Source organism: Oxyura jamaicensis, chromosome 1 (genome assembly GCF_011077185.1).
Source record: "Oxyura jamaicensis isolate SHBP4307 breed ruddy duck chromosome 1, BPBGC_Ojam_1.0, whole genome shotgun sequence".
Classification (NCBI taxonomy): domain Eukaryota; kingdom Metazoa; phylum Chordata; class Aves; order Anseriformes; family Anatidae; genus Oxyura; species Oxyura jamaicensis.
The window spans coordinates 38587310-38600759 of NC_048893.1; the positions used below are offsets into that span (position 1 = coordinate 38587310).

Genomic DNA, 13450 nt, shown 5'->3' on the forward strand with positions numbered 1-13450 from the left:
AATTTAATTTTATTTATAAAACCTTGTTTGTGTTTATCACAACTAAACATTATTAGTCTTAGCACCATAAAAATATGTTAAACTTTTTTTTTTTTTTTTTTTTTTTTTTTTTTATGCTGCTTTTATCTTTTATTAATTTTGGAGTTCTAAAAAATTGCTGTCTTCAGCATGTTTCATGAAGAGATATGTTTCAATCATTATTCAAAATGTATTAGTCAGAATTTCACAGAATCACAGAATAGTCTAGGTTGAAAGAGACCTCCAAGATCACCGAGTCCAACCTCTGACCTAACCCTAACAAATCTTCCATTAAACCATATCCCTAAGCTCTACATCTAAACGTCTTTTAAAGACCTCCAGGGATGGTGACTCCACCACTTCCCTGGGCAGCCTATTCCAGTGACTAACAACCCGTTCAGTAAAGAAGTTCTTCCTAATATCCAACCTAAACCTCCCCTGGTGCAACTTTAGCCCATTCCCCCTCGTCCTGTCACCAGGCACGTGGGAGAATAGACCAACCCCCACCTCGCTACAGCCTCCCTTCAGGTACCCGTAGAGTGCAATAAGGTCACCCCTGAGCCTCCTTTTCTCCAGGCTAAATAGTCCCAGCTCCCTCAGCCGCTCCTCGTAAGACTTGTTCTCCAGACCCTTCACCAGCTTCGTTGCCCTTCTCTGGACTCGCTCGAGCACCTCCACATCCTTCCTGTAGCGAGGGGCCCAAAACTGAACGCAGTACTCGAGGTGCGGCCTCACCAGAGCCGAGTACAGGGGGACAATCACTTCCCTGGACCTGCTGGCCACGCTGTTTCTAATGCAAGCCAGGATGCTGCTGGCCTTCTTGGCCGCCTGAGCACACTGCTGGCTCATATTCAGCTGACTGTCAACCACTACTCCCAGGTCCTTCTCTGCCAGGCAGCTTTCTAACCACACATCTCCCAGCCTGTAGCTCTGTTTGGGGTTGTTGTGCCCCAGGTGCAGGACCCGGCACTTGGTCTTGTTGAACTTCATACCGTTGCCCTCAGCCCATTGGTCCAGCCTATCCAGATCCTCCTGCAGAGCCTTCCTACCCTCGAGCAGATTGACACATGCACTTAACTTGGTGTTGTCTGCAAACTTGCTGAGGGCGCACTCAATCCCCTCGTCCAGATCATCGATGAAGATGTTAAAGAGGACTGGTCCCAGTACCGAGCCCTGGGGGACTCCACTAGTGACCGGCCTCCAACTGGATTTGACTCCGTTCACCACAACTCTCTGGGCCTGGCCATCCAGCCAGTTCTTAACCCAACGAAGTGTACGCCAGTCCAAGCCAAGAGCAGCCAGTTTCCTGAGGAGAATGCTGTGGGGGACGGTGTCAAATGCCTTACTGAAGTCAAGGTAGACCATGTCCACAGCCTTTCCCTCATCCACTAAGCGTGTCACCTTGTCATAGAAGGAGATCAGGTTTGTCAAGCAGGACCTGCCCTTTGTAAACCCATGCTGACTGGGCCTGATCGCCTGCTTGCCCTGCAACTGCCACATGATGACACCCAAGATAATCTGCTCCATGAGCTTCCCTGGCACTGATGTTAAACTAACAGGCCTATAGTTCCCCGGGTCTACCCTCCGGCCCTTCTTGTAGATGGGCGTCACGTTTGCTAGCTGCCAGTCAACTGGGACCTCCCCCGATAGCCAGGACTGCCGATAAATGATGGAAAGAGACTTGGCCAGCACCTCTGCCAGTTCTCTCAGTACCCTCGGGTGGATCCCATCCGGCCCCATCGACTTGCGTGCATCCAAATGCTGTAGCAGGTCACCAACCGTTTCCTCGTGGATTGTGGGGGCGACATTCTGCTCCTCATCCCCTTCCACCAGCTCAAGGTTCTGGGCATCCAGAGAACGACTGGTTTTGCTGTTAAAGACTGAGTTAAAAGTGTTGTAAGTGTTGTAAGTACCAAGGTAAAAGTGTTGAAGGTGTTGTCTTCAGTTTGTGTGATTTAAACTGATTTTTTTTAAGGTGTTTCATGCCTGACTTGAGTGCACAGCAGGCATGGCTTAGGGTTACTGGGTGAGGGGCTACATGATGGCCAACTTGCATGATTTTATCAGATTTTTAAGGGTGTAGCAGAGAAGCGTAATTAATTATTTGTATTGGACTTTCTTGCTGAAGAACAGGCTGATTCCCATGCTCAGTTTATTCTTTGTAACAGGTTGCAGGAACGATCAATTTGAGGTAGATACATGGGAGATACTAACCAAAATAGCTGAGTAGGTTGTTCCCTACCAGCATGTTCTGGAAGTAAGCAGATGTGGAGTGCAGAACTCGGGGCAATAGGGTGTAGGCTGTCCTTGCAGACAGCCCCTGTGCCAGAGAATTGCTGGTTGCAATGTAGAGAGAGAATGGTCTCTAGAAGATGTCCTAGGAAGTACAGACTGATGAGTCCAGCTTCCTACTCCAGCAAGGTGGTGACTGTATTGTATGTAAAGGGTAAGTACCTGAGCACATGGATAAATGTGTTGGTCTTGCCGAACATAACTTCTACAAAGGGAGATTCTGTCTCACTTTTGAGCTGAGTTTGTGCAGGAAGTCAGGAGACACCGGATTTTCAAAAAAATCTTTGACAAGACGCCTTCCCAAAAGCTTTTGACTCTCCTATGGAGAGTTGCAGAGCAACTAGTGTTGCCACAGGGTGTGGGAAAGGTCTTTTTGTAGATTGGAAATGAAATGAGCAGATGATCCCAAATGAGTACAGCTTGTGGCCTTCTTGTATCCCACCTGTCTGCTTGCCCACAGAACATTTTCTTCTAAGTGCTTCAAAAGGGTTGTCCACACCATTCCTTCAAATCCTTGTTCTCAATTTTTTTCAGTTATGTTCAGTTGTACCATAGCACAGAGTAAATAGTTTAAGGAAGGAAATGTTTATATATTGACATATATGGCAAAAAGAATACTGGTATATGTCAGTATATATTAGTATTCATCAAACTTCATATATTGATTCTAATCTTAAGAGCTCTTTAGGAAAGAATCATACATTTCTGAGAACCTTTATGTGGTCTGATTTGTTAAAATCAATTAAGATGAAAGTGATTATAAGAAATTCTTATTGTTAATAATAGTTCTACCAATAATATGACTAAAATCAAGTTTAATTGAAGCAGAAGATGGAGTATCTCACCTTTCCATTAGATAGAGGGATAGTGACCCTAATCTTGAATTGCAGGGATACAAGCATAAGCTTTAGGCCTTCTACAATTTCATGAAAATTGTATTTTATATGAAAGACAAGTGGTACTATTACATATTAATCAAGACTGATTTTGAACTCACTACTGCACAATAGAAGACTAAGTCTCTTGTGTCTCAATGTTCTTTTAGAAATGAGAGAAGTAACAGCAAAAGGGGGGAGTGGAGGCTTTGTAGGAAATAGATTTTTTTTTCCCACATAAATTCAGTTATATAATTTTGGTTGGTAGTCCAGTGTTCTGCTCCTCAGTATCTCACTCTACACTTATATCTTGTGTACCTTGGTGGTGGTTCCCATAACAGGATGCTTCCTGATTTTGGATTTTATGTCACAAAATATATTGTTCTGAACTAAATCAAAGCAATCAACTTTTATTCATAAACAAGGATGGCAAGGTGGACATTCAGTGAAAAAGGCATATATTGAGATCTATGTAATTGTTATTACTGATATTTGGTGTTACTTCAAATAATTTGATAAGCAAGCCTTCAAGATGCTGTCTCAGATGTTGTAAACTCAGGAAAGTGTTTCTGCATTGTTTATACTTCTACGTTTTCCAGGGTTGCTCCATGACTTGCAGGATAAAATATCTTTAAAGAGATTTATGTTATTGAACTTGGGATGTTTGCTGCATAGACTCCTGCAGTTAACTAGTCCTCTAACCTCCCTGTATCATCAGTGAAGATAAGTAGGAACTTTTAGGGTGAAATTAATCCATACTATTTTAGATGCATGTTTTCAGATGAGATGAATCAGGATGAGCTAAGTGCTTACTTCTCTCTCCATTGCCTTTAAAGGGAGTCTAAGCAGCTGGCTCAGCTGTATAAAACTTGAGTAAGCATCAGAAAGTTACCATATAGGCATCTGCATTCTGTCACATGAATCTCAATCCTAACCTTAGAACAAAAACAACAAGACATACAAAAGCAGCAAGAAAAAAGATGATGTTTTAGGGAAAAAAAAAAAAAAAAAGACAAGATTTGGTGGGAAGGAGGAGAGGAAGATAGAAGAGCTATGCTTTCTCTAAGTCAGCCTTTTATGGTCTCTTTATCTTCCTTGACTCCAGGTCATTTACAAAATGATAGATAATTTCACTCTTATGAGAGTCAGCTGTAGTTCACAATTTCTGTTCTGTTGGTGACATTTTTCAATCATGAGCACTTTTTAGAATACTGACATATTTTTTGGTCCTTAAAAGAAAAATGCTGAATGAGTTTGCAACTCAACTGTATCTCTTCACACATGGCCCCTTGTCCTTGCCTTCTACCTTCTTCATAATCTTGTATTCTGGTTTTCTGATTTTCACATTATCTGATTCTCTGCAATGGCTTCACTAGTTCATAATTTTAAGTGTTTTCTCTGCTGTCTGCTTGGTACAGAATATGCACCTTCAGCTAGCAAGCACACTGCCCTCTCTTCAGGGTCCTCTCTTGAATGCCTGCCTTTGCAGGTGTTCTTATATCGAAGTTAAAACTGAGATATGATTTATTATATGGCTATATTTGCCTATATGCCTTATATACTATATACCACATATACATATGTGGAAGGGTGGTGTCACACCAATTATATATCTTAATATTTCAGAAATTCTATACCCACTAGTATAGAACTCTTGTATCAGAGTGGGGAATCAATCTCTTTATGGCCTTTTTGGACAAGGCGGTTGAATTCATCTCACCTCACTTTAGATTTCTGCAGTGCAGATAGGCGCATGTGAACTTGTCATCCAATGTTCATTTTGGAGTCAAATATGAGAGGTGGTGCTTTTAAGGTACAAGTCATCTAATCTGTTTGGAGATGAAGTGCATCCAGAAGTGACAGATTCTGTCCATTGATTGTAAAGAAAGTCTAGACCACTAAACTAATTGTAAACAGAGATGTTAAGGATATCTGCATTTAGTCAGATGTATCCCTTGCTGTGTGGCTGTATAACAGTACTGTGTAGTATGGTAATTTTTTGTGGGTTAAAAATAACGGAACATTTTATTTATTTATTTTTTTCCTAGTGCAGAAAATTTCATTTGGTACTTTCTTTTGTATAAGAAATGATTACGGAATGCAAGTTGCAAGTGAAACAATTAGTTTAAGAATTCAGATATAGTAAAATTGGATCATTTAAAAAGAGAATTAATTTAAATTACAGTAATCGTGACCTGTAGTGATGCCACAGGGTCACAAAATGCAGGAGTGAGTCTTTAAAAATTAGCTTAATTTAATATGAGATCAAGGTTGAAATGATATTATTTTATATTGACATGAGAGAATTAGATGGGATGACTTAACTGTGAGTCTGCATTTTCTAGATTTCAAAGACAAGTTCATCTCACATATAAAGAAATTTTGCTCCTCGTTTTATTATGGATGGTCTTTATCATGGTGTGGGTGTGCAAACATGTCTCTTCAGGGTAGGGAAGAGCATAACTTTACAGCATTTCAGCCACTATTTGCTAATTGGCAGTGAGCTTGCTTTTTCCCAGGAGCACTTTGTAGACAAGGTCTGCACATGTAGTTATTTCCATGGAGTGGCCAATGTTCTACCTTCCTTGCCAGTAGCAGTAATGTCACATTGCAGACGCTGAGGAAGCTCCAGCTTTGTCCCAGGCTGCATGATGAACATGCTGGGTGATCTTCAGTAAATGATTTCACTACGATGTGGTTCAATTTCCCTTTCTGTAATGGGAAGAATATTGATACCAATGCCTCACAAAGCACTTTGAGATCTGCTACTGAAAAGTGCTTCACCAGAACTAAGTAGTGCCATTAGTCGTTGACTGAATATCTAGTATATTTGTCTGAGTAAAGTTTTATTTAAATGGGGTACATAGCTTTTCCCTGTTAAAATGAGCCAGATTTGGTATGGTCAGGAATGCAGATATGTTTTGTGAATAGGAAGGAATTGCTTTCCACTAGACCTCTTAAACCAATGCTTTTTACCTTTTGACAAGGTACTGAGTCATCCACTGCCTAGAGGAAAGCACTTAAATCATCAATAAATAGCTGTTGTGCCCTGTAAGGGAGCCAGGTTCACTTCTCAAGACTCCATATATCATTCCTTGGTTGCACAACTGTTGGCGGAGCAGAAGTGGCCCTGAGAATGAAGTGGGGAGCAGATCAGTTGCATGTCAGGGTGTTCAGGGGAAGGTGCTGACAGGTTCAAAAGAGCATCCTCTGCAGCAGGACAGATTTGTTGTGATTTAGGATATATAGGAAGTTTAGGTCTAGGTCAGAGAAGCTTTCAGAGTGTTGGAAGCACAGGTTCTCTGGGACCTATAGTTCACTGCTTGCTATGTGAATGTACAAAGAAAATGCTAGCATTTGGGACCATTCAGATAATCCCAAAGCTATTTATTCCATTGCTTCTGTAGCTGAACATACTGTTCCCTTGCCACATCCCTCTAGTTAGGGTTGTCCTCCAAGCCTATCTTTTAGTAAGTCCCCCTTCCTTATGCCAGTTACTCAGACTTTTCAATCCCAGCCTCTGCAAAACTTTTTCTCTTAATCTCCAGAGTATCAGTGTTACCTGTCTTTTCCTTTCCTTCCTAGATTTGGGAATGTATTGATTGCTTCTGTTCTTAGGAAAGTGTCACTATTCTGTTTTGTCTGCCTTTGAAGTGCAAAAATGTTTTAATAAGTGGTTTTCTCCCATTTTTCCTACAATCACTTTTCCCTCCACACAAAGGGCTGAATTTGCTCCTCTGTTTCTCCCCTCTTCTCCTCAAGACATTTTTTTTACCCCTTGAGGTTGTGTGGTTTTCTGTTTTCCCTCTCTTTCTTTTCCTGTACTATTCTTCAGGAAATATGTCATCCAGATAGGCAAAATGTGTGGGGAAGATAGCAGAACTGGGTCAGGCACATTGTTCTGGATGTTGTAAATGAACTTCTGGATTTCCTGAAGGTAATTAGAAATTAATTCTAAAGTATCTGTGAAAACAAATGGATCCAGAGAGAGTAGTTCTGCCTTTGTGCCTTGAATCTCCTGTTCAGTCTTTATTTGCTTTTTTATTTTGTTTGCTGTATAAAGGCCAGCCATAGTTCCATCCACGATGTGGCTAAATGAGAGCTGTGAGAGCAATTTTATAATTATTTTATGTCTGACTGACAGTTCTTGGTCTCTGGATAGAAAAAGACTCTGTGGGCAAGATCATATGAAAGCATTTGTTTACTTACTTCTCACGGAAATCAGTAGAGCTAAGGTACCTATATGAATATGTGTTTGCTGTTACCATGTGAAATTTAGACTCTGAGAAATGAAAAAGGGGACCCTGGAATACTGAGAAGTGAGCAGGAAAAAGGTGTGATGAGTGGAAGAATGTCTTTGTTGTTAAGGATTTGGACTGATCTCTTTTATATTTTTATGTTGTTTTGGTTCTGTTACAGATGTTTTGGGTTGCCCTTTCCAGGTTAGTTACCAAATAAATAGGATTTATCTTTTTATGGGATTTCTTTTTTGTCTGCTGTTTATCTGCTTAAACAGATTTATTTGCTATTTATCTGCTTAAACATCTCTGAGAACTTTACTCACTCTGTTCCTCTGGTAAAATGAGGGTAATAATGCTTCCTGGCCTATAGTCTTGTCTGTTCTGATAATAATCTGTGTGGATAAGGACTATTTTTTATAGTGCCATGTGTTCCTGATATGATTGGTCTCCTGGTAAGACTAAGTACCACCATAAAAACACAGCATAGTACTAATAATGCAAACACCATTTTTTTTGTTGTTCTTGCTTATCCACTATTCATTTATTATAAGCAATTACAAACATCTCCTGAATTCACTTTTTTTCTTCAGTTACTTTATTAACTATGTATTATTTGTTGCTGCCTATGTGAAAAAACTTGCTTTCTTTTGATTTACTAACAAGTTACTAATCTTTTTGATTTATATAGTTATTTAAAATGTTGATTACTACAGATGCTTCCTTCATTACTTCAAAAATAGGTACTGCTCAAGAAATCAGTAGAATGTATTAAACAGTCTAAAAATTGGACTCCTGTTGAATGAATTCCAAAACTAATTTGAAATTTAATCTAACAGGAAAAGACTTAAAACTCTGGTTTTGAAAGCTGAAACTAGAGAAACTCAAATTAGAAAAAAAGGTGCACATTTTAAATATTAGAGCTAGAGTAAATACCAGTTTTGACAAGCTATGTAGCACTGTGAAGCATTTTCCTTTTCTTGAATCTTTCTAAAATAGATGTTGTTGTGTGAAGAGAAGCAATAGGGTTTTTACCTAAATTACTGTTTTACTTCTGTTAATGCACTAAGTAATATTACTTTATTATAACAATCCTTTTTGCTTTAGTACCTGGGAATTTCTGAATCTGTGCTTTTTTAATTTATTTTTTTTCTAACTGAGCATTAACCTAATTCCTGAACCTACATATGTAGCTGAGGTTGAGTTCTAACATTGTGTTTTCTTATGGCTTTTGATTCACTGTTTTGAAATCCAAACTGTCCTCCTCATACAGTGATCAGTATTAGGTATAACATGTTTAGTCGTTATCGGATTAGGATGCTAATTTTCCTGAAATTGGACTGCAAAGTGGACTATTTTAGCCAAATCATCAAATCAGATTTGTGAAGGTATTTCTGCTTGAAATAGAGTACTTGTGCAAGGGGAAAATGCACACCAGTTGTGGTTGTACTGAGAAGGAGTGGGGAAACACAAGGGATTTCTTAAAGAAAGGTAGTCTGGCACGTGTATGTCTGCTTCTGACAATTGGAATCACCTGTGAAAAAAAAAGAATTTTTTTAGACCTTACTCCTTTGCCTGAAGAGGCAAGGGATAAGAACTGGTATAAGTACAGGAAAGATATTATACACATACTTAACCTCTTTGCATGATAGTGTGAGAAATAAGCTGACTATTAATAAAGTCAAGTATGGATATCGACATTTAAAAAATTCTTATGAAAATGATCCACTTCTAGATCACCAGGTCTTGAAGGCTTTTGTAAAGGAATTATTATCACTAAATCCTTATTTCCAATAGTATAATTAAAATAAAAATATGATGAATCATATCACTGTGCTAGAATTTACCATGGACATTGTTTTTTGCCCTCACTAAAAACTGCATTACTGCTGAGTACACAGAAGGGTTGGGACAACCAACTCACTTTTCCTCATAAATGTTTGCATCTTCTTTCTCTTTTTTTTTTTTTTTTTTTTTCAGTCCAGCACAATTAGAAATTATAGCAATCACAAGTTTCTAAGATGATATTGTTGAATGGAATTGCATACTTCAAATTGTTGTGATTGTATAATATTGATATGCAAAACCAGTAACTTCTTTTTTCCTGTATCATTTCCCACAGGGTGCAGCTTTAATTCGAATGTTGGCTAATTTTATGGGTCACTCTGTGTTTCAAATGGGTTTACAAGTAAGTAAAGAAATTTCTGTCTTTGTGCAAGTGTGTATTTCTAGCAGCTTCTCTCACTCTCTTTTTTCTTTTAAAGCTCTATTTGCATCTGTTTGTGGAAATGGTTCTTTACTTCAGGACTGTCTGAGGCACCAACATGTCCCTGAAGCTGAATTTGGTAGAAAATAGTGAGCAGCAGAGCACACAAGGTGGTGCCCACGTAAATGAAAGTGTCACATCTATTTCTTGCTGTATCTAGAGATTGCACTTTAGCTGATGCACAGTTTTGTGTCCTGTTGTGCATATTGTCAAGCATAGGCCATTTTATCCATGAGACAACCATGTGAAGGGCTAGCTGAGGAAGGAGCTACTTCTCTTCAATTACATGTGCATGCTGGTAAGAAAGCAATAACAAACGACATCAAAGCAGATAGAAAATACACAGCACTAAAAACTAGTAATGCTTTTCAGGTAAATACTTTTGCCTTCTCCTACCCCATATAAAAATCTTTGAGCTCTATTTTTTCGTTTCATAAACATTTAGTGCTCTTTGCCTTAATTATGTTTTCAAGACTCATTTTACCTTTTAAAAGAAATCTGAAGGGGTAACATTTCTGTATGAAGAAATTCAACCTGCTGATGAACCAAGGATGAACTCTTTTCAGCAATAATACAGTGCAAATGAGTGTTTCGTAAACTATTTAAAAACAAACAGGCCACAGCATAAAAAACAATGCGACTCCTTCTATTCCACTGAATTCTGCTTGAGTAAATCATGTTACAGGCAGCTGTGATTGATGAATTATGTATGATGCAGCCTGCTACTTAGAAGTGTCCTTTAAAGTAAATTGATGTTCACCTGAAATACAATTATGCTAAGGTGGAAAGAACAATCAATCTTATCTGTTCTTAGTAAGCTTTTCATTTTGAAATTTAAATAAACTACATCTGGGATCAGGTCAATTTTTTTTAACACAGTAATTCTACATCTAACCAAAATGAATTGGAAGACAAAATATAAAACAAAAGTTACATGAATGCATTGGTTATGTCATAGAGAGGTGTGTTCCATGTGGTAGGCAATGAAAGGAAACATGGTGGCTTTTTGGAGGTTTTATACGGCATTCACGTTTTGTGGATAGCTTATTTAATGGGCCCATTTGGCTCATTTCCTTAGTTATAACATCAGTTCAGATAAGTTACTTAATCTCACCCAGATAAGAAATCTTGAACTCAAAAGTTTCCTTCATAAAATCCTGTTTATGTTAAGGGTGAAATCCTCATCTCATTTAAGCCAGTAAGACTTGTTTCCAGCACACTCCATATTCCAACCAAAAACTGTTGCTTGCACAGATACATTAATAACGAAATTCAGCTTTCCCACAAAGGCATTTCACTCAGAATTTCAGAAAGGGAAGGTTTTAATATATTTATCTCAGACATGCTTTTTCTATTTTCTTCTACATTTGTCTGAGAAATAACAATGTGAAAGTTGTCCTGAAATAAATTTAGGAAAAATAAAAAAGTTTAGATCAAACTAAATAATCATAATTACCTTAAAGTTGTAATGGGGCTTTGTTTGTGGGCTTGGGTGTTTTCCTATTGTTACTGCGTTTCACTAGTTCTGCTCTAATAGAAAGTCTTCTGTTACCAACTTCAGTGAAAAATCTATCTGTGAAAATCTAAGTAATTAAAATCTTGACATTAGTTGGAAGATGCTATTCTACCTCTTTTTATAAAAAAATAAAATACAGTTGAAGTTCAGATGGAAATTTTCCATGTGCATATCTCTGAGTTGGATAAAATGAAAGATAATGTTCATAAGCTTGTTCATAAACTACAAATTACACAATTGGAAATGCCTGTAATTCATTAATTCTTTGTGGTTTATAGATATAACAAAATAGCATCCCTGTACTGTAGAGTTGGAATGCTAGCTTTGGTAGAGATAAGGGGAACTTGATGACTTCTTTACCCTTTTGTACTGTGAATTTGTTTAGGCTTTTTAGCTCTTTAGCCCCAGTACTATTACTTGGGATTTAGCATTATGTTCTCTTGAATCCAGTTTTATTATGGAATTCCGGTGTTCAACTAAATGGCAGATCTCAAGCTGCAAAAGCAAGGCTTTATTACTACTATTTTTAAATCTTTTCAAGTAACAAACACTCTAAAAGCGGACTTGATGGTTCATTTCACTTGGGTCATTCTAATGGCTTACTGAGTAACTGAGTTCTGAAGGACTTGGTTTATCTTGTTTGCTTTATTTGTCATTAGCCTCCAGTACATTAGAACATATCAATGTTAATAATAATTATTATTTCAGTTCTTTTTAGTGTGTTAGCTACATCCTTAGTGTTTCACAGATGATAAGAAAGAGTATTCCTGTAGTCTTAATACACCACCATAAACCAAAATGAGTAACCCTTTATTTGCATTTGTGTTGAGTGTTTGTGGTTTCATTGAAGTCAAAGTATGATTCATCATCTAATTAAGAACTGCAGAGTTAGAGTTTTATATAAGAGGAGCTACAAAAAATGTGCTAACAAGGCTTTGAACTAAGGAGAGGAAAGGATAAAGTTTATAGCAAGAAGATAATGGGGTATCTACCTTTTTTGTTCCTTGCCACTTACATTGTCTTGGTCTAATTACATGCTATCACCTGGCAGGTGGACTTTCTGAAGAACAAGCCAAGATAGCCTGGGGGAGAAAAATCCCTTACATGTCAAAGAAAACAATCAAAGAAAACGTCAATGAAGGGAAGCAGGGCTTTTTGAATATTTTTTACAATGATTATGAGCTGAAGCAAATGTATAAAGGAGCCCATGATGCCCACAATTCAGCAAATGGTTTTATTGAGGAGTCTGCAAGGAAGTAAAAATGTGGCAGTAACACTCAATTTTATAGAATACATGGGTTTGGAGAGATTCATATCTATTGAGAATAACTGGCCTGCTCCTGTCCCTGTAAATATACAGTGAATATATAGTGTGGAATTTCCCATGTAAAAGTGCTGCCATACTTAGTGAAGGTATGATTTTCTGGAAGCCCTCCAAAGACAGAGGGTGTCTTGAATCATGTGACATTTTCAAACACAAGGTTTAGAAACAAAGACAGAACTTTCTCGGTTTTCATGTAGCAGGCCATAGACAAAAGCAAAAGAGAAAACATTTATATTTGACTGTAATGAATAATTCAATAATGTCAATAATAGCAATAGCTAGTAACAGACACAAAAAAGTCACAACTGTTGTGTTTGTAGAAAAAAAAAAAACACACAAAAAAACAAATGACCGTTTCCTTCTTATACTGGGAGATTTCTTTCTTTTTAAAAGTCCTGACATCTTTCTTGATATACCAAGTTTGCTGTGCTCCATGGAAACTGAAGGGGTGCATGTAACTGAGTACTATTCTCAGGACTCTTCTTAAAAAAGGCCATTAATCAGCTAGGATATCATTTGGAATATGAAGAGGCTTGGTAAGCAGAAGACACCAAAGTTGACCTTATTGTTCAGTCATCACTCAGGGCAGCTATATGCAATCTAATTTTAGATTTGTAAGAAATTTTCATCTGTAGGCTGTTCGTAATCTATGTGCCTGAAATGAATTGTTGCTTTCATGATTGGTGTCACTGGACACACGCCTTAATGTAATGCACCTCTTCAAGTTATCAGTGTTCTCTCCCCTCCCCTTCCCCATTTAAATATAGAGAAAAAGCCCAGTGATTTGAAGGTCTGATACTTAGATGTGTATAAAGAGGCACCCCCAACTCTGTAATGAGACCTTTCTGCACTGGTTAATTTACATTTTTCTTATATTTGATTTTATTATTTTGGAGCCTCATCTCTATTACTGTACGTTTG

The 13450-nt window shown here is 37.9% G+C and overlaps 1 protein-coding gene across 2 annotated transcripts in view; it reads left to right on the forward strand.

Moving 5' to 3' along the window:
* TRHDE (thyrotropin releasing hormone degrading enzyme) overlaps positions 1-13450 on the forward strand; it is a 213483-nt gene that overhangs the window by 114070 nt on the left and 85963 nt on the right. For both annotated transcript variants that reach the window (XM_035336824.1, XM_035336815.1), the window contains exon 7: positions 9546-9611. In XM_035336824.1, the coding sequence (XP_035192715.1) occupies positions 9546-9611 (66 nt within the window). The remainder of the gene's footprint in view (positions 1-9545; positions 9612-13450) is intronic.